We start from the raw sequence: 20,196 nt of genomic DNA, 5'->3' as shown, positions 1-20,196 counted from the left end.
TAACCTGAAGCTTAGTACCACAGGAATTTTGCAAGTTACTAGTTTTCAAATAAAGTGCCTAAAAAAACAAACATGGAAACGTCATATTTCAAGCTACCTGTTCACAAGAGCCACTTATGAAGTGAGCGTAGTTTGGGCTGTATTTCTTACTACAATCCACAAAAGGTAGTGGATATACTTTTGAAATCAAAGAAACTATTTCAACAGTTGGAGTTCACCCGATACAGCTACTAAACTAAGTTAAGCATTATTTTCCTAACAGAAAACAAAAGTGAACATCTTATTTTTTCTTACTGAGCAGCAATGAAATTTTCCATTAAAATTCATCTCTGCAGTTAAATTTCCATAATGATAATCTGAGATGAAATAATGGAATGTGTTAATTTAAGTTTTATTTAAGTTTATTTATTTATTTAGAGAGAGAGCACAAGCAAGTGAGCATGAGCAGGGGAGGGGCAGAGAGAGGGAGAGAGAATCCCAAGGGGGCCCCATGCTGTCGTTATGGAGCCTGACACGGGGCTCCAAACCATGAACTGTGAGATCACGACCTGAGCCAACACCAAGAGTCGGACGCTCAACCAACTCAGTCCCCCCGGCGCCCCGGAATCTGTTAATTTTAGTGGAAAGCCCATCTGCACAGAAGTCCAAAATAAGGCTCAGGAGTATAAGAAGCTATGTACAGGAACAAGTTACCATGCTCAGTGCTTTACGGTCATTCACTCAAAACTCATAAAAACCCCTATGAGGGTTGTTTACTATTATCTCTGTTTTACAGATGAGAAAATTTAGGCACCGAGAGTCTAAATAACTTACCCAAATTCACACAGTTAGTAAGTGCTTGAGCTGAGTCTGAGACCCAGGCAATCTGGCTCCTAAAACATTCTCTTGGCTGCTTCTTCATAGTTAACCAGATTCAAACAGAAACCAATGTTTACTAGGCGCATAAACCAATGGAACAGAATAGAGAGTTCAAAAATAGACTTGTGTATACATTGACAAAGGTGCAAAGGCAATTCAATAAAGCAGTCTTTTCAACAAATGGTGCCAGAACAATTGGAAATCTATATGTAAAAAAAGTAAAAGAATTCCCTTATCTTGCACCATATAAAACAACTCAAAATAGATCATAGAACCTAACTATAACACCAAAAACCCTACAACTTCTAGAATAAAACAGAGGGAAAAAAAATCTTTGTAATCCTGGTTAGGCAAACATTTTCTAGATGTGAAACCAAAAACACAAATCCGTAAAAGAAAAAATTAAAAATTGGGACTTTTATCAAAATAGAAAATTTCTGTTCTTCAAAAGACACCGTTAAGAGCAGACAAATCATTAATTGCGGGAAAAAAATCTGTAAAACACACCATATGACAAGGGACTTGTATCCAAGTTATATAAAAAAAAGTCTCAAAACACAATTAAGAAAACAATCCTGTAAAAAATGGGCCAAAGGGGCGCTTGAGTGGCTCAGTTGGTCGGTCATCCAACTCTTGATTTCGGCTCAGGTCACGATCTCACGGTTCGTGAGATAGAGTCCCGAGTTGGGGTCCGTGCTGACAGTGAGGAGATTCTCTGTCTCCCTCTCTCTCTGCCCTTCCCCCGCTCATGCTTGCTGCCTCTAAATAAATAAACAAACAAACAAACAAACATTTTAAAAAATGGGCAAAAGATTTTAATAAACGCTTCAGCAAAAATACATGGACAGCAAATAAGTACATGGAAAAATGCTCAACATCATTACTCATCAAGGATATGCAAATTAAACCACAATGAAACACCAATGCATGCCTATTAGAATGGCTAAAATTAGATTTAAAAAAAAAGAAAAACTGAACATAACAAGTGCTGGTGGCATAGCAACTGGATCTCTCATACATTGCCCGTAAGAATGCAAACTGGGACAGCCACTTTGAAAAAACAGTTTGGCAGTTTCTTATGAAGTTTAATATACAATTTCCATATGAGTCAGTAATCCCACTCCTAAATATTCACCCAAAGGAAATGAAAAATTACGTTCACTCAAAAACCTGTCTGCAAATGTTTATAATAGATTTATTCATAATTACCCAAACTGAAAACAACCCAAATGTTCCTCGACTGGGGAATGGATAAACTAACATGGTACACCCAAATAACGGAATACTACTCAACAATAAAAAGGAACTCCTGATACACGCAACAACATGGATGAATTTTAAACGTATCATGCTGAGGCGCCTGGGTGGCTCTGTCGGTTAAGTGTCCGACTTTGGCTCAGGTCATGATCACGCGGTCCGTGAGTTCGAGCCCCGCATTGGGCTCTGTGCTGACAGCTCAGAGCTTGGAGCCTGCTTCGGATTCTGTAATTCCCTCTCTCCTGCCCCTCCCCCGTTCATGCTCTGTTTCTGTCTCAACAATAAATAAACGTTAAAAAAAATTTAATAAAGGGGCGCCTGGGTGGCGCAGTCGGTTAAGCGTCCGACTTCAGCCAGGTCACGATCTCGCGGTCCGTGAGTTTGAGCCCCGCGTCAGGCTCTGGGCTGATGGCTCGGAGCCTGGAGCCTGTTTCCGATTCTGTGTCTCCCTCTCTCTCTGCCCCTCCCCCATTCATGCTCTGTCTCTCTCTGTCCCAAAAATAAATAAAAAAAAAATGTTAAAAAAAATTTAATAAAAAATAAATAAATAGATGTATCATGCTAAGTGAAAGAAGGCAGACTCAAAAGGTTACTGTCGGATTCTATTTATACGACATTCTCAAAAAGACAAAACTACAGGGATAAAAAACTGATCAGAGGCTAGAGGCAGACTTGACTGCAAAGGAGCATGAGGAAATTTGGGGGGTTGATGTAACTGTACTATATCTCCATTGTAGTGATCAGTTATGTGACTGTATTCATTTGCCAAAACTCAGAACTGTACACTTCAAAAGGGTAAATTTTACTGTATGTAAATTACACTTCAATTAAACTAAAATTACGTAAAATTTAAACATTGTTAAATCAATTTCAGGACTACAGAGCTATACAGCTGAAAGGTTATTTCCTAAATGAAAATGGTAGTGACATGTAATTATAGAAATAACAAATACCAGTACTTGGATCTTAAGTACAATGAAGACAAAGGTGAAGCATTATATTTATATTAGCTCACCATGTTGCTAAACATATAACCACAAAATAGAATTATGAAATTTTAGGATTGAAAAGGATTTTCTGGGGTGCCTGGCTGGCTCAGTTGGAAAAGCATGTGGCTCTTGATCTCAGGGTCACAAGTTCGAGCCCCACGTGGGGTGTAGAGATTATGAAATAACTAAAAAAAACTTTAAGGAAAAAGAGAAGGGGCACCTGGGTGGCTCCATTGGTTGAGCGTCCAACTCTTGATTACAGCTCAGGTGATGGTCTCATGGTCGTGAGATTGAGCCCTGCATCAGGCTCTGCGCTGACAGTGCAGAGCCTGCTTGGGATTCTCTCCCTCTCTCTCTGCCCCTTGCCCATTCATACTCTCAGCGCTCTCTCTTTCAAAGTAAGTAAAAAAAATTAAAAAAAGAAAAGGATTTTCCATATCACCTAATCTAATCTTACAGCCTATCACATTGGCTTTGTTCACCCAGATTTGCCTGAATGCTTCTAGCAATGCTTACCTCTCCTCTCCCGAGATGCTCAAAGAATCAGACAACTGGAAGGGATCCTAAGAAATTGAGAGCTGGAAAAGCTAAATGCCTCTACCAAGGAGGTATATTGGTGTGTAGAATGCAAATTAAAAACCCAGTCCCATGCATTTTTCACTCTTTGCGCTTTTCTTCTTTATCAAAATTTTATGTGAGTGAAGAAATTAGAACCCTCATATACTGCTGGTAGAAATAGAAAATGGTGCGGGGTGCCTGGGCGGCTCAGTCGGTTGAGTGTTGGACTTCGGCTCAGGTCACAATCTCATGATTTGTGGGTTCGAGCCCCACGTCTGGCTCTGTGCTGACGGCTCAGAGCCTGGAGCCTGCTTCGGATTCTGTGTCTCCCTCTCTCTCTGCCCCTCCCTCACTCGTGCTCTATCTCTCAAAAATAAACATGAAAAATAAAATAAAATAAAATGGTACACTTCTAAAAAGCTTGGCAGAGCTTCAAAAAGTTAAACACAGAAGTTACTATATGACTCAGGAATTCCACTCCTAGGGATGACCCTAAGAGAAATAAAAATATATGTCCACACAAAAACTTGTACATGAATATTCACAGCGGCATTATTTGTAATGGCCCAAAAGTGAAAACAACCCAAACGTCCATCAGCTGATGAATGGATACATAAACTGGACAAATAAAATTTATTTCATTTTATTTAAAATTTTTTAACATTTATTTATTTTTGAGAGACAGAGCATGAGCAGGGGAGGGGCAGAGAGAGAGAAGGAGACACAGAATCTGAAGCAGGCTGCAGGCTCTGAGCAAGCTGTCAGCACAGAGCCTGATGCGGGGCTCGAACCCACAAACTGTGAGATCATGACCTGAGCCACAGTTGGATGCTCAACCAACTGAGCCACCCAGGCGCCCCTGGACAAATAAAATTTATAAGTGAATATCTATTGTGTGGAATACTATTCACCAATAAAAAGGAATAAAGTACTGATACATGCTACAATATGGGTGAATCTCAAAAACATGCTAAATGAAAGAAGCCAGTAACAAAAGACTAAATACTGCGTTATTTGACAAATCTATAGAGATAGAAAGTAAAATTGTGGTTTCCGGTGGGGGGGGGCAGGGAGAAGTGGGAATAACTACTAATAGGTATGGATATCTTGTGGGAGATGAATGTGTTCTAGAATTAGATCATAGCGATGGTACCATAACCCTGTGAAGTTATTAAAACTATTGAACTGTACAATTCGAATAAGTTGTATGGTAGGTGAATTCTATCTCATTAAAGTTACTTTTTAATATTAAAGTTGTTTTTTTTTTTTTTTTTTTTTTCAATGACATCTCACTTTTTATTTCTGTCTCTTTCCATGCATTTTAAACATTCTCCAAATCATCTTTTCTTTTTTTTTTTTTTTTATTTTATTTATTTTTTTTTATTTTTTAATATATGAAATTTACTGTCAAATTGGTTTTCATACAACACCCAGTGCTCATCCCAAAAGGTGCCCTCCTCAATACCCATCACCCACCCTGCCCTCCCTCCCACCCCCCATCAACCCTCAGTTTGTTCTCAGTTTTTAACAGTCTCTTATGCTTTGGCTCTCTCCCACTCTAACCTCTTTTTTTTTTTTTTTTTTTCCCCTTCCCTTCCCCCATGGGTTTCTGTTACGTTTCTCAGGATCCACATAAGAGTGAAACCATATGGTATCTGTCTTTCTCTGTATGGCTTATTTCACTTAGCATCACACTCTCCAGTTCCATCCACGTTGCTACAAAAGGCCATATTTCATTCTTTCTCATTGCCACGTAGTATTCCATTGTGTATATAAACCACAATTTCTTTATCCATTCATCAGTTGATGGACATTTAGGCTCTTTCCATAATTTGGCGATTGTTGAGAGTGCTGCTATAAACATTGGGGTACAAGTGCCCCTATGCATCAGTACTCCTGTATCCCTTGGATAAATTCCTAGCAGTGCTATTGCTGGGTCATAGGGTAGGTCTATTTTTAATTTTCTGAGGAACCTCCACACTGCTTTCCAGAGCGGCTGCACCAATTTGCATTCCCACCAACAGTGCAAGAGGGTTCCCGTCTCTCCACATCCTCTCCAGCATCTATAGTCTCCTGATTTCTTCATTTTGGCCACTCTGACTGGCGTGAGGTGGTATCTGAGTGTGGTTTTGATTTGTATTTCCCTGATGAGGAGCGACGTTGAACATCTTTTCATGTGCCTGTTGGCCATCCGGATGTCTTCTTTAGAGAAGTGTCTATTCATGTTTTCTGCCCATTTCTTCACTGGGTTATTTGTTTTTCGGGTGTGGAGTTTGATGAGCTCTTTATAGATTTTGGATACTAGCCCTTTGTCCGATGTGTCATTTGCAAATATCTTTTCCCATTCCGTTGGTTGCCTTTTAGTTTTGTTGGTTGTTTCCTTTGCTGTGCAGAAGCTTTTTATCTTCATAAGGTCCCAGTAATTCACTTTTGCTTTTAATTCCCTTGCCTTTGGGGATGTGCCGAGTAAGAGATTGCTACGGCTGAGGTCAGAGAGGTCTTTTCCTGCTTTCTCCTCTAAGGTTTTGATGGTTTCCTGTCTCACATTCAGGTCCTTTATCCATTTTGAGTTTATTTTTGTGAATGGTGTGAGAAAGTGGTCTAGTTTCAACCTTCTGCATGTTGCTGTCCAGTTCTCCCAGCACCATTTGTTAAAGAGACTGTCTTTTTTCCATTGGATGTTCTTTCCTGCTTTGTCAAAAATGAGTTGGCCATATGTTTGTGGGTCTAGTTCTGGGGTTTCTATTCGATTCCATTGGTCTATGTGTCTGTTTTTATGCCAATACCATGCTGTCTTGATGATGACAGCTTTGTAGTAGAGGCTAAAGTCTGGGATTGTGATGCCTCCTGCTTTGGTCTTCTTCTTCAAAATTACTTTGGCTATTCGGGGCCTTTTGTGGTTCCATATGAATTTTAGGATTGCTTGTTCTAGTTTCGAGAAGAATGCTGGTGCAATTTTGATTGGGATTGCATTGAATGTGTAGATAGCTTTGGGTAGTATTGACATTTTGACAATATTTATTCTTCCAATCCATGAGCAGGGAATGTCTTTCCATTTCTTTATATCTTCTTCAATTACCTGCATAAGCTTTCTATAGTTTTCAGCATACAGATCTTTTACATCTTTGGTTAGATTTATTCCTAGGTATTTTATGCTTCTTGGTGCAATTGTGAATGGGATCAGTTTCTTTATTTGTCTTTCTGTTGCTTCATTGTTCGTGTATAAGAATGCAACTGATTTCTGTACATTGATTTTGTATCCGGCAACTTTGCTGAATTCATGTATCAGTTCTAGCAGACTTTTGGTGGAGTCTATCGGATTTTCCATGTATAATATCATGTCATCTGCAAAAAGCGAAAGCTTGACTTCATCTTTGCCAATTTGGATGCCTTTGATTTCCTTTCGTTGTCTGATTGCTGATGCTAGAACTTCCAGCACTATATTAAACAGCAGCGGTGAGAGTGGGCATCCCTGTCGTGTTCCTGATCTCAGGGAAAAAGCTCTCAGTTTTTCCCCATTGAGGATGATGTTAGCTGTGGGCTTTTCATAAATGGCTTTTATGATCTTTAAGTATGTTCCTTCTATCCCGACTTTCTCAAGGGTTTTTATTAAGAAAGGGTGCTGGATTTTGTCAAAGGCCTTTTCTGCATCGATTGACAGGATCATATGGTTCTTCTCTTTTTTTTTGTTAATGTGATGTATCACGTTGATCGATTTGCGAATGTTGAACCAGCCCTGCATCCCAGGAATGAATCCCACTTGATCATGGTGAATAATTCTTTTTATATGCTGTTGAATTCGATTTGCTAGTATCTTATTGAGAATTTTTGCATCCATATTCATCAGGGATATTGGCCTGTAGTTCTCTTTTTTTACTGGGTCTCTGTCTGGTTTAGGAATCAAAGTAATACTGGCTTCATAGAATGAGTCTGGAAGTTTTCCTTCCCTTTCTATTTCTTGGAATAGCTTGAGAAGGATAGGTATTATCTCTGCTTTAAACGTCTGGTAGAACTCCCCTGGGAAGCCATCTGGTCCTGGACTCTTATTTGTTGGGAGACTTTTGATAACCGATTCAATTTCTTCGCTGGTTATGGGTCTGTTCAAGCTTTCTATTTCCTCCTGATTGAGTTTTGGAAGAGTGTGGGTGTTTAGGAATTTGTCCATTTCTTCCAGGTTGTCCAATTTGTTGGCATATAATTTTTCATAGTATTCCCTGATAATTGTTTGTATCTCTGAGGGATTGGTTGTAATCATTCCATTTTCATTCATGATTTTATCTATTTGGGTCATCTCCCTTTTCTTTTTGAGAAGCCTGGCTAGAGGTTTGTCAATTTTGTTTATTTTTTCAAAAAACCAACTCTTGGTTTCGTTGATCTGCTCTACAGTTTTTTTAGATTCTATATTGTTTATTTCTGCTCTGATCTTTATTATTTCTCTTCTTCTGCTGGGTTTAGGCTGCCTTTGCTGTTCTGCTTCTATTTCCTTTAGGTGTGCTGTTAGATTTTGTATTTGGGATTTTTCTTGTTTCTTGAGATAGGCCTGGATTGCAATGTATTTCCCTCTCAGGACTGCCTTCGCTGCGTCCCAAAGCGTTTGGATTGTTGTATTTTCATTTTCGTTTGTTTCCATATATTTTTTAATTTCTTCTCTAATTGCCTGGTTGACCCACTCATTCGTTAGTAGGGTGTTCTTTAACCTCCATGCTTTTGGAGGTTTTCCAGACTTTTTCCTGTGGTTGATTTCAAGCTTCATAGCATTGTGGTCTGAAAGTATGCATGGTATAATTTCAATTCTTGTAAACTTATGAAGGGCTGTTTTGTGACCCAGTATATGATCTATCTTGGAGAATGTTCCATGTGCACTCGAGAAGAAAGTATATTCTGTTGCTTTGGGATGCAGAGTTCTAAATATATCTGTCAAGTCCATCTGATCCAATGTATCATTCAGGGCCCTTGTTTCTTTATTGACTGTGTGTCTAGATGATCTATCCATTTCTGTAAGTGGTGTGTTAAAGTCCCCTGCAATGACCACATTCTTATCAATAAGGTTGCTTATGTTTATGAGTAACTGTTTTATATATCTGGGGGCTCCGGTATTTGGCGCATAGACATTTATAATTGTTAGCTCTTCCTGATGGATAGACCCTGTAATTATTATATAATGCCCTTCTTCATCTCTTGTTACAGCCTTTAATTTAAAGTCTAGTTTGTCTGATATAAGTATGGCTACTCCAGCTTTCTTTTGGCTTCCAGTAGCATGATAAATAGTTCTCCATCCCCTCACTCTCAATCTAAAGGTGTCCTCAGATCTAAAATGAGTCTCTTGTAGACAGCAAATAGATGGGTCTTGTTTTTTTATCCATTCTGATACCCTATGTCTTTTGGTTGGCGCATTTAATCCATTTACATTCAGTGTTATTATAGAAAGATACGGGTTTAGAGTCATTGTGATGTCTGTATGTTTTATGCTTGTAGTGATGTCTCTGGTACTTTGTCTCACAGGATCCCCCTTAGGATCTCTTGTAGGGCTGGTTTCATGGTGACAAATTCCTTCAGTTTTTGTTTGTTTGGGAAGACCTTTATCTCTCCTTCTATTCTAAATGACAGACTTGCTGGATAAAGGATTCTCGGCTGCATATTTTTTCTGTTTAGCACACTGAAGATATCGTGCCAAGCCTTTCTGGCCTGCCAAGTTTCAAAGGAGAGATCAGTCACGAGTCTTATAGGTCTCCCTTTATATGTGAGGGCACGTTTATCCCTTGCTGCTTTCAGAATTTTCTCTTTATCCTTGTATTTTGCCAGTTTCACTATGATATGTCGTGCAGAAGATCGATTCAAGTTACGTCTGAAGGGAGTTCTCTGTGCCTCTTGGATTTCAATGCCTTTTTCCTTCCCCAGTTCAGGGAAGTTCTCAGCTATAATTTCTTCAAGTACCCCTTCAGCACCTTTCCCTCTCTCTTCCTCCTCTGGGATACCAATTATGCGTATATTATTTCTTTTTAGTGTATCACTTAGTTCTCTAATTTTCCCCTCATACTCCTGGATTTTTTTATCTCTCTTTCTTTCAGCTTCCTCTTTCTCCATAACTTTATCTTCTAGTTCACCTATTCTCTCCTCTGCCTCTTCAATCCGAGCCGTCGTGGTTTCCATTTTGTTTTGCATTTCGTTTAAAGCGTTTTTCATCTCCTCGTGACTGTTCCTTAGTCCCTTGATCTCTGTAGCAAGAGATTCTCTGCTGTCCTGTATACTGTTTTCAAGCCCAGCGATTAATTTTATGACTATTATTCTAAATTCACTTTCTGTTATATTATTTAAATCCTTTTTGATCAGTTCATTAGCTGTTGTTATTTCCTGGAGATTCTTCTGAGGGGAATTCTTCCGTTTGGTCATTTTGGACAGTCCCTGGAGTGGTGAGGACCCGCAGGGCACTTCCCCCGTGCTGTGGTGTATAACTGGAGTTGGTGGGCGGGGCCGCAGTCCGACCTGATGTCTGCCCCCAGCCCACCGCTGGGGCCACAGTCAGACTGGTGTGTGCCTTCTCTTCCCCTCTCCTAGGGGCGGGATTCACTGTGGGGTGGTGTGGCCCGTCTGGTCTACTTGCACACTGCCAGGATTGTGGTGCTGGGGAGCTGGCGTATTAGCTGGGGTGGGTAGGCAAGGTGCACGGGGGCGGGAGGGGCAGGCTTAGCTCGCTTCTCCTTAGGTGATCCACTTCAGGAGGGGCCCTGTGGCAGCGGGAGGGAGTCAGATCCGCTGCCGGAGGTTTGGCTCCGCAGAAGCACAGAGTTGGGTGTTTGCGCAGAGCGAGCAAGTTCCCTGGCAGGAACTGGTTCTCTTTGGGATTTTGGCTGGGGGATGGGCGGGGGAGATGGCGCTGGCGAGCGCCTTTGTTCCCCGCCAAGCTGAGCTCTGCCGTCCGGGGGCTCAGCAGCTCTCCCTCCCTTTGTCCTCCAGCCTTCCTGCTTTCTGAGCAGAGCTGTTAACTTCTGACCTCCCAGACGCTAAGTCGCGCTTGCTGTCGGAACACAGTCCGTCCGGCCCCTCCGCTTTTGCCAGCCCGACTCGGAGGCTCTGCTTGGCCGGCGAGCCGCCCCTCCGCCCCGGCTCCCTCCCGCCAGTCCGTGGAGCGCACACCGCCTCGCCGCCCTTCCTACCCTCTTCCGTGGGCCTCTCGTCTGCGCTTGGCTCTGGAGACTCCGTTCTGCTAATCCTCTGGCGGTTTTCTGGGTTCTTTAGGCAGGTGTAGGTGGAATCTAAGTGATCAGCAGGACGCGCGGTGAGCCCAGCGTCCTCCTACGCCGCCATCTTCCGGAACCCTAAAGTTGTTTTTTTAATTTAATTAGCTTTATACTTACATGTGCTTAAAATTTTTCTTTTTATTTTATCATTTTAGAATGGTATAACCGTAAGGGATTTATGCCTGGTTTTATGTTTGTACGGATTTGAACAGAATTATAATCAATAGTCAAGTAGAAATCTATATTAGTTTTTTAAGGTATCCATTAATTATATATTTGGTCCCAGAGATCACATTTTTATTCATATTTCTATTTATATACATTGCATATATATCTGATTATAGAAATAAGGTGTGCCTGGGCTGCCTGGGTGGCTCAGTCAGTTAAGCGACCAATTCTTGATTTTGGCTCGGATCATGATCTCATGGTCTTGTGATCGAGCTCCATGTAGGGCTTGCACTGGGTTTGGAGCCTGCTTAGGATTCTCTTTCTCCCTTTCCCTCTGCCCCTCTCTCATGGGTGCTCTCGCACACACGTGCTCTCTCTCTCTCTCCCTCAAAAAAAAAAAAATAAGGTGTGCTTATTATACAAACTTTAGAAAATTTAGACATTTATTTCTAGTCCTTTTCAGGACTAAACACATTTTTAATTTTTTTTTAAATTTTAATTCCAGTGTAGTTAACATACAGTGTTATATTAATTTCAGGAGTACAGTATAGTGATTCAACAGCTCCGTATATTACTCAGTGTTCATCAAGATACGTGTACTTTAAAAAATTTTTTTAAATGTTTATTTATTTTTGAGAGAAAAAGGGACAGAGCATGAGCAGGGGAGGGCCAGAGAGAGAGAGAGGGAGACACAGAACCGAAGCAGGCTCTAGACTCTGAGCTGTCAGCACAGAGCCCAATGCGGGGCTCAATCTCACAAACCATGAGATCATGACCTGAGCCAAAGTCAGACATATAACTGACTGAGCCACCCAGGTGCCCCAAGATAAGTGTACTCTTGATCCCCTTTACCTATTTCACTCATACCCCCACTCCCCTCCCCTCTGATAACCATCTGTTTGTTCTTTATAGTTAAGAGTCTGTTTTTTGGTTTGTCTCTCTCTGTTTTCTTCCTTTGTTCATTTGTTTCTCAAATTCCACACATGGGTGAAATCATATGGTATCTGTCTTTCTTCGACTGGCTTATTTCGCTTAGCTTATACTTTCTAGCTCCATCCATGTTGCTGCAAATGGCAAGATTTCATTCTTTTTATGGCTGAATAATATGCTGATATATATGTACACCACGTCTTGTCTATTCATCTACTGAAGGACACTTGGGCTGCTTCCATAATTTGGCTATTGTAAATAATGCTGCAATAAACCCAGGGGTATATATATCCCTTCAAATTAGTGTTTTTGTATATTTTGGGTAACTACCAAGTAGTGTGGTTACTGGATCATAGGGTAGTTCTATTTTTTATCTTTTTGAGGAACCTCCATACTGTATTCCACACCAGTTTGCATTCCCACCAACAGCAACAGTGCAAGAGGATTCTTTTTTCTCCACATCCGCACCAACACTTGGGTGTTTCTGGAGTTTCTGCTTTTAGCCATTCTGACAGGTGTAAGGTGGTATCTCGCTGCGATTTTAATTTCAATTTTCCTGATTACTGATAAAGCTATTTTGAAAACAAATAAACAAAAAGCTAGTTATCGCTTAAAAGCAGTAACAACAACTTCATGTAAAAGATTTAAAATGTGGGGGTGGCTGGGAGGTTCAGTCGGTTAAGCATCCAACTCTGGCTCAGGTCATGATCTCACAGTTCATGAGTTTGAGCCCCAAATCCAGCTCCCCACTGTCAAGGCAGAGCCCATTTCGATCCTGTCTCCCTCTCCCTCTGCTCCTCGCCTGCTCACGGGCGTGCTCTCTTTCTGTCAAATATAAATAAATATTAAAAAAAAAAAAAGATTGAAAACACATAGACAATGGTTGGCTCCATAGCTCAGGGGTTAGAGCACTGGTCTTGTAAAACACGTAGACAAATTCTTTTTTTTTTTAATTTATTTATTTTTGGGACAGAGAGAGACAGAGCATGAACGGGGGAGGGGCAGAGAGAGAGGGAGACACAGAATCGGAAACAGGCTCCAGGCTCCGAGCCATCAGCCCAGAGCCTGACGCGGGGCTCGAACTCACGGACCGCGAGATCGTGACCTGGCTGAAGTCGGAGGCTTAACCGACTGCGCCACCCAGGCGCCCCTAGACAAATTCTTTTTTTTTTTTTTTTTTTTTTTTAATTTATTTTTGGGACAGAGAGAGACAGAGCATGAACGGGGGAGGGGCAGAGAGAGAGGGAGACACAGAATCGGAAACAGGCTCCAGGCTCCGAGCCATCAGCCCAGAGCCTGACGCGGGGCTCGAACTCACGGACCGCGAGATCGTGACCTGGCTGAAGTCGGACGCTTAACCGACTGCGCCACCCAGGCGCCCCTAGACAAATTCTTTAACACTCCTCCCACCAAGAGGTCCCCTCCCCTTGAACATGAACAGAATGTAGCAGAAGTAATGCTACATCACTTAAGAGGCTAGTTAGAAAACGCCATGCAGGGGGAAAGGAAGGGGGAAAAAATAGTTTCCAACAGAAAGGGAGACAAACCATGAGAGACTCTTAAATACAGAGAACAAACTGAGGGTGGATGGGGCAGCAGGGGAGAGAGGGGAAATGGGTGACGGTCATTGAGGAGGGTGCCTGTTGGGATGAGCACTGGGTGTCGTACGGAAGCGATGAATCACGGGAATCAACCCCCGAAACCAAGAGCACCCTGTACATGCTGTATGTTAGCCAGCTTGACAATTATATTAAAAAAAAAAAAAAGGAAAATACAAATTAAAAAAAATAAAGAGAATTCAGAGTCAAGAAAGAAAAGAAAAGAAAAGAAAAGAAAAGAAAAGAAAAGAAAAGAAAAGAAAAGAAAAAAGAAAAGAAAAGAGAAAAGAAAACGTCATGCAGCTTCTGCCAGTCCCTCTTAGGACACTTGCCCTTAGAAGCCAGCCATCACGCTGCAAGGAAGCCGCAACTATAAGAGGCCCCTGGCCCTCAGCCCTAGCTGAGCTCCTAGCCGAAAGCCAGATCAACTTGCCAGCCAGCTCTGTTATTAAGCCATATTTGAAAGCAGATCTTCCAGTCCTCAGTCAAGCTGCTGCATCTGATGCCATACAGAGGGGAGAGTCAACCTTGCTAAGCCCTACACAAATTGCAGAGTTGTGAACAAAATAAGTACTTGCCATTGTTCTAAGCCCTTAAGTTTTACAGTGGTTTGGTATGCAGCAATGGATACCTAGAATATGCACTGTTCATACTTAAAACGCTAAAAACAGCATCTAGCCCCCTCCTCAATGCAGACGCTTCTTTCTAGTAGGTGGCCATCCAGGCACTGTCTGAATCTTTTGATTAATATGCACATCAGTTCCTCACAAAGCCATTCCTTCTGCTGATGAACAACCCTAGGAATTATGATCTGCTTTATAATAAGACCAGTTCTGCTTCCCCTCCCCCCCCCCCCCCCCCCGCTGTCCCCCTCCTCCCTGGCAATCTCTGGTCTGAGTTCTATCCTCAGAGGTGACCACTGTTGTCTAACCCCTCAGGCCAGGGCTTTACCTTATTAAATAGTAAAAAATTCTTTATCACTGTCCCATTTTATAGCCAAAGAACCTGAAATACACAAATTGACTGCTTTATTGGATAGGTCACGACACAGACACCAAATAAAACGCAGTTACTCGAATCCCTGGTAGAAGGCTTTTGTTTAGTTTTATTTCTACCAAACATGAGACAAGTGTAATGGATACAAGATGTGTTGCTCATACTCAAATTCACAAATTTCATACTTAGGCCAGCATTGTTTAGAGGACTAATCCTCATTTCTATCATCTAGGGAGAGTATTGGTATGAATAACCAGAAAATGAAAACTTCTTTTCTGTACCACTCCTCTTTTCTTTGTTTATACTTAAATTATTTCCTATTTTAACTCAATAAAGCCAGCCTGCTCATTAAGGGCAGGGATAATTCTTAGAATTTTGAGTCTTCCTTGGTGTTGGAGTGCATATATATATACACACACACACACACACACACACACACACATATATATACACACACATGTATACACACATATATGGATATATATATGTGTGTGTATATATATATAGAATAATTTGTCTAACTGTGAGAGGCAGCACACAGATAACAAGGGTAAAAGCATTTCTTTCCAAATGATTAAAAAAAATTTTTTTTAACGTTTATTTATTTTTGAGACAGAGACAGAGCATGAACGGGGGAGGGTCAGAGAGAGGGAGACACAGAATCTGAAACAGGCTCTAGGCTCTGAGCTGTCAGCACAGAGCCCAATGCGGGGCTCGAACTCACGGACCGCGAGATCATGACCTGAGCCGAAGTCGGCCGCCTAACCGACTGAGCCACCCAGGCACCCCTCTTTCCAAATGATTTAAAAAACTGATGTTACAATCCGAAAATATTTCTCATGCCAATGTAGTAATTGTACAGTAACTTTTTTACTTTTTCAAAGTTAGCAGCAATAGAAAATAAGCTTCATACACTGTTGATTACAGTAAATCAGTTGCCATGACAACACCTAGTCTCCAAACATCCTGAGACAATTTCTCCTAGCTTCAGTCCCCTAAGACCAACCCAATTACACAAGTCAAAACCCAAAACCCAGAGGGCGCCTCTCAATAAAGATACTCTGATTACACAACCTAAGGAAAAATTTAGACACCACTTTTCCACGTTGCAAGGAAATTTTTCAGGCAATGCATTTTGTTTTTACATCTATAATTGAATGGTAATTGTCTGATGTAACTTTAAAACTTATCTCGCTTATGTTCTCTGGGACGTATTTGCATTCTGTTCCTTATAAGGTACAATTAAAGTCTTCTAGGAGCAAGCAAGACCATGCTAAACTCAGTAAAAGTATCATTGGACTAATCCAGAACATTTGTACACTAGCCCAAACTGGCCTCACGAGAGATAAGGAACTAGAAAAAAAATCTTTAAAATCATATAAAATTTAGTAGGCTACCATAAGTGAGGCACCGTAGAGTGAACTCCTAATAATTCCAAAAGAAAAAGAAAAATCCCAAAAAGAAAAAAGTAATGTTGGGAAATGTGGTACCTCCACTGTCTCAAAATGTAAGCTGGTAATTCTCTTTCTCCAACAGTCCAACAGATTTTTTTTAATGTTTATTTATTTTTGAGAGAGAGAGAGAGAGAGAGAGACAGCAAGCATGAGCAGGGGAGGTGCAGAGAGAGAGGGGGACAGAGGATCTGAAGTGGGTTCCTCCTGACAGCAGAGAACCCAATGCAGGGCTCAAACTCACGAACTGTGAGATCATGACCTGAGTCGAAGTTGGACGCTCAACCAACTGAGCTACTCAGGCACCCCAAGTCCAACAAATTTTTTTATGTTTATTTATTCTGAGAGAGAGAGAGAGAGAGCAAGCAGGGAAGGGGCAGAGAGACAGATCTCAAGCAGGCTCTGTATTATCAGTGCATAGCCTGATGCAGGGCTTGAACCCATGAACCATGAGATCATGACCTGAGCTGAAACCACGAGTCAGAAGCTTCATGGACTGAGTCACCCAGGTGCCCCCAACAGATTTTAAAACTGGACTGTTTTCATAATATAATGCTCATTTAGTTTGAAAATTCTGATTAGATGACTTGATCAAGATTTTAACTTTTATTATGCACATATCCAGAGGCATGAGCTTATTTTACATATCCAGTAATAGGTCTTCCACCTCTACAACTACAGTACCTACTAGTGTTCCCCCAAAATGTTCCCTGTGATCACAAAATAGTGTCTACAATTGAAAGTTTATTACATGCTCATATGGGGCAGAAAGCTTAGGTGTTGGGGTCCACTATTGTATTTTTTGATGCATTTACTTAGCCAAAAAGCAAAAGAAAAAAAATCACAGAACACATCCATGTATCTAAAAGGAGAATAATTAACATGAGATTCTAACTAACCTGAACATTATATTAATAAAGGTTAACTTTAAGACAATTTATTATGAAGTAATGAATGAATCAAAAGGGCAACCATGACTACTCTAAATAAAATAAAAGCACTTTAGTTTTAGCCTATGACTTCAAAACAAAAAGCTGAAATAAAAATCAAATACACAAGCTTCTCTATAGCAGACAGTTCAAGGTTAAAGAGCATTGTTAGAAATAGTAAGACCGAGGGGCGCCTGGGTGGCTCAGTTGGTTGAGCGGCCGACTTCGGCTCAGGTCACGATCTCACACTCCGTGAGTTCGAGCCCCGCGTCGGGCTCTGAGCTGACAACTCAGAGCTTGGAGCCCGTTTCAGATTCTGTGTCTCCCTCTCTCTGTGACCCTCCCCCCGTTCATGCTCTGTCTCTCTCTGTCTCAAAAATAAATAAACGTTAAAAAAAAATTATAGAAATAGTAAGACTGAGGAAATGAATCTTTTAAAAAACTGTCCACCAAATAACTTTAATTTTTTTTAGTGTTTATTTATTTTGGGGAGAGAGAGACAGAATGCGAGCAGGGGAGGGGCAGAGAGACAGAGAGAGGATCTGAAGCAGGCTCCAGGCTTTGAACTGTCAGCACAGAGCCCGATGTGGGGCTCCAACTCAGAAACCAGGAAATCCTAACACTTAACCAGGTGCCCTAAATCATAGGTGCAATATTTGTGTGTGATATCACAGCACCTTCCATTCCTAGGCAATAAAATGATACTATCAAGTATAGATAAGAGAATAAATATACCATGCAATCTAAGAAGGATGTGAAAAATGGGACAGAGAGCTGCGACTCAAAATTCTGCAAAAAGCTTCCAGTTTCTTAAAGCTGACACTTGGAGAACTGAGTTTACATGAATAAATTATTCTGGCGATTGAAAACCATGCGGGAAGGTCTCTGAAATCATAACATGAATACCAACTTTAAAGTATTCACGGGTAAAGATAAGTTGCATTAAGCAAGGAGTTAACTGTTCGTAACGCTTATTAAAAAATCTTTTTCTGGAAAAGAAAAATAATTGAGAAGTCTATCAAAGTAATTTACTAAGCACAAATGCAGAACTATGTAGAAAGAGGAAACATTATGAAATTTATGACTAAGTGTGTTTTGTGCAACACCAGTAGACATTTCAAAGCTTTCTCATTTCTGGCTTATAGACCGAAGTAAAAAGAAGGGCGTTTTCATTCATTGAAAACAATAGTAAAGTACTGCCCGGTTTATGCTGGTTATTTTCACCATACAGTCTTAACACACATTCCAAGACTGGTCCGCTTTTCATTATTCCTTTCGGGGAACTGGAAGAGGGAGGAGGGAAAGCAAAATCAACAGTCCACTCGGTAACAGAAAATTCAGCAGTAGAATATACCACTAGGCACTAAAGGGATTTACCCGCTGGTGCAGACAAAAGAGAAAACAGCCACAGAACGAACGTGAGCGGCGAAAGAGATGAGAATCGGTCCCACGTGTAACTCGACGACTGGACAAAACCCCGCTCCGCGCAGCGGGTGAAATGAACAGATCTGAGATTAGGGGCATTCGAGGCTCTGCTTCCTTCCCTACAGTCCGCCCTCGGGCCGGAGGGAAAGCCCCCAGGACTCTGACAATGAGTTCGAAGGCGCCTTCCAGCGCTTTCACAGTCCTCCGCGGCGCTGTTATTTCACCGCTCCCCCCCCCCCCCCACCAAAAGTCATCCCCCCCCCCCCGACTTCCAACTACTCGCGTGAGAGAGAGGAGAACGCGCGCGCGCGAACTGCATCCGCTGGGTCGGCCCCCCTCAGCCCTCCGGGGCCGCTAGGGACCCCGGCTGAGCGGCTCGGGACGGCCGAAACCAATGGCCGAGGGACTTCGGTTACCTTCTCGCGCTGGTCCCAGCTGTACTGCTTCGGCCGCTCCTCCTCGCCCTCGGGCTGCGACTCCTTCTCAGCCTTCCGCCTCTTCGAGAAGAAGCAGCCCATGGTCCCGGCTTGCGGGTCTCGCTGGCCGCTACTCCTCGCCGGCCCGCTGGTTCGGGCACCTCCTGGGAGTGTGGCGTGGACCCCGGGCTCCCGGGCCCCGCAGCTCTCCGGACACCGCCCCGCGGAACCGCCAGCTGTCCCCAATCCGGGTTAGCCCGCCAGGCCCAACACCCCTTCTCTTTTTCCTCCTAGTCGCCCAGACGACCCATCGCAGCCAATGACCACTCGGCGCCCCGTGAGCCAATCAAAGCCCCGCGAGCGGCCCTGCGCGGCCTATGAAGAGAGGTCGACGGACCCATACGACCAATCCGCGCCCCGCTCCTGCTCCGGCCCCCAGTGGCGGGCCCGGCCGGCTCTGGCGCACGCAAAGCCGACCCCGCCCCCAGCCCGGCCCCGCCCCTCCGAGGACGCCCTGGGGCTCTCTAGCCGCTGGGAGTGCTGGCTCCGCCGTCTTTTTGCCCTTGATTCTCAGTTTCCAAGTTCCAGGCGCGGGAGGGATCCCTAGTTGAACATTAAGCTTCAGTTTTATGATGCAAGTGGCGAGGGAGCAGGAACTGCGGCTGACACAGGAAGGGGCCCTGAAATTCGTTAATTTTCTCCTCATCACACCCGCGCCACACCGTCCGGCCAGCGTCGACCCTTCCGGAAACTTCCCCCAGCCACACCCCCCCTTCGCCCTCTCTTCTGTGTTTTCTTAATACTTCTGCATATCACTCTAAAATTGCACAAGTACTTAATAAAATAATTGTTTGTGTACTCTCTATTAGAAATGTGAATTTCTTGAGACCAAAGAGCCGATCTCAAAGAGCATGTATCTTTGCATTCCCTAGGCCTGGCTCAGCTCCAGGCTAGGTGCTCGATAAGATGTTTGTCAAATGAGTGCGTGCATGAATGAATGCATGCTAGTGAAGGAAGCATTTACAACCTTTTCTATATTCCTTATCGAAGACAGTGTCTGAAGTGTGTGTGCGATGAGGCGGGGGCAAGATGTCCTAGTAAAGGGGTTCTCCTCTGGAATTTATAGCCTAGGGAAGGACACAAGCATTGCCATATAAACAGCTCTGAGCAAATGACATAGGGTCTGTCTGAAGGTATTAAATATATATATATATATATATATATATATATATATATATATATACACACACACACACACTAAATATTAACATTTGTTACCCTGGGGCTAAATTTACTACAATACACATGTATTGCTTCTGTAATAGAAAAAAAGGTTATTTTAATTCTCTGAGTACAGTATTTTGACATCTTGGTGGGACAGCA

The 20,196-nt window shown here is 42.3% G+C and overlaps 1 protein-coding gene across 1 annotated transcript in view; it reads right to left on the bottom strand.

Annotated features, from left to right (window-relative positions):
• RP2 (RP2 activator of ARL3 GTPase) overlaps positions 1-19,132 on the bottom strand; it is a 56,697-nt gene extending 37,565 nt beyond the window's left edge. Inside the window, exon 1 of the mRNA XM_058712313.1 lies at positions 18,814-19,132. Coding sequence (XP_058568296.1) covers positions 18,814-18,915 — 102 coding nt within the window. The 5' untranslated portion in view covers positions 18,916-19,132. The remainder of the gene's footprint in view (positions 1-18,813) is intronic.
• Positions 19,133-20,196: the final 1,064 nt, after the last annotated feature.

The sequence above is a fragment of the Neofelis nebulosa genome, chromosome X (assembly GCF_028018385.1).
Source record: "Neofelis nebulosa isolate mNeoNeb1 chromosome X, mNeoNeb1.pri, whole genome shotgun sequence".
Taxonomy (NCBI): domain Eukaryota; kingdom Metazoa; phylum Chordata; class Mammalia; order Carnivora; family Felidae; genus Neofelis; species Neofelis nebulosa.
Note: the sequence above shows the minus strand (reverse complement) of the source record. Positions and strands in the feature narration are given on the sequence as shown.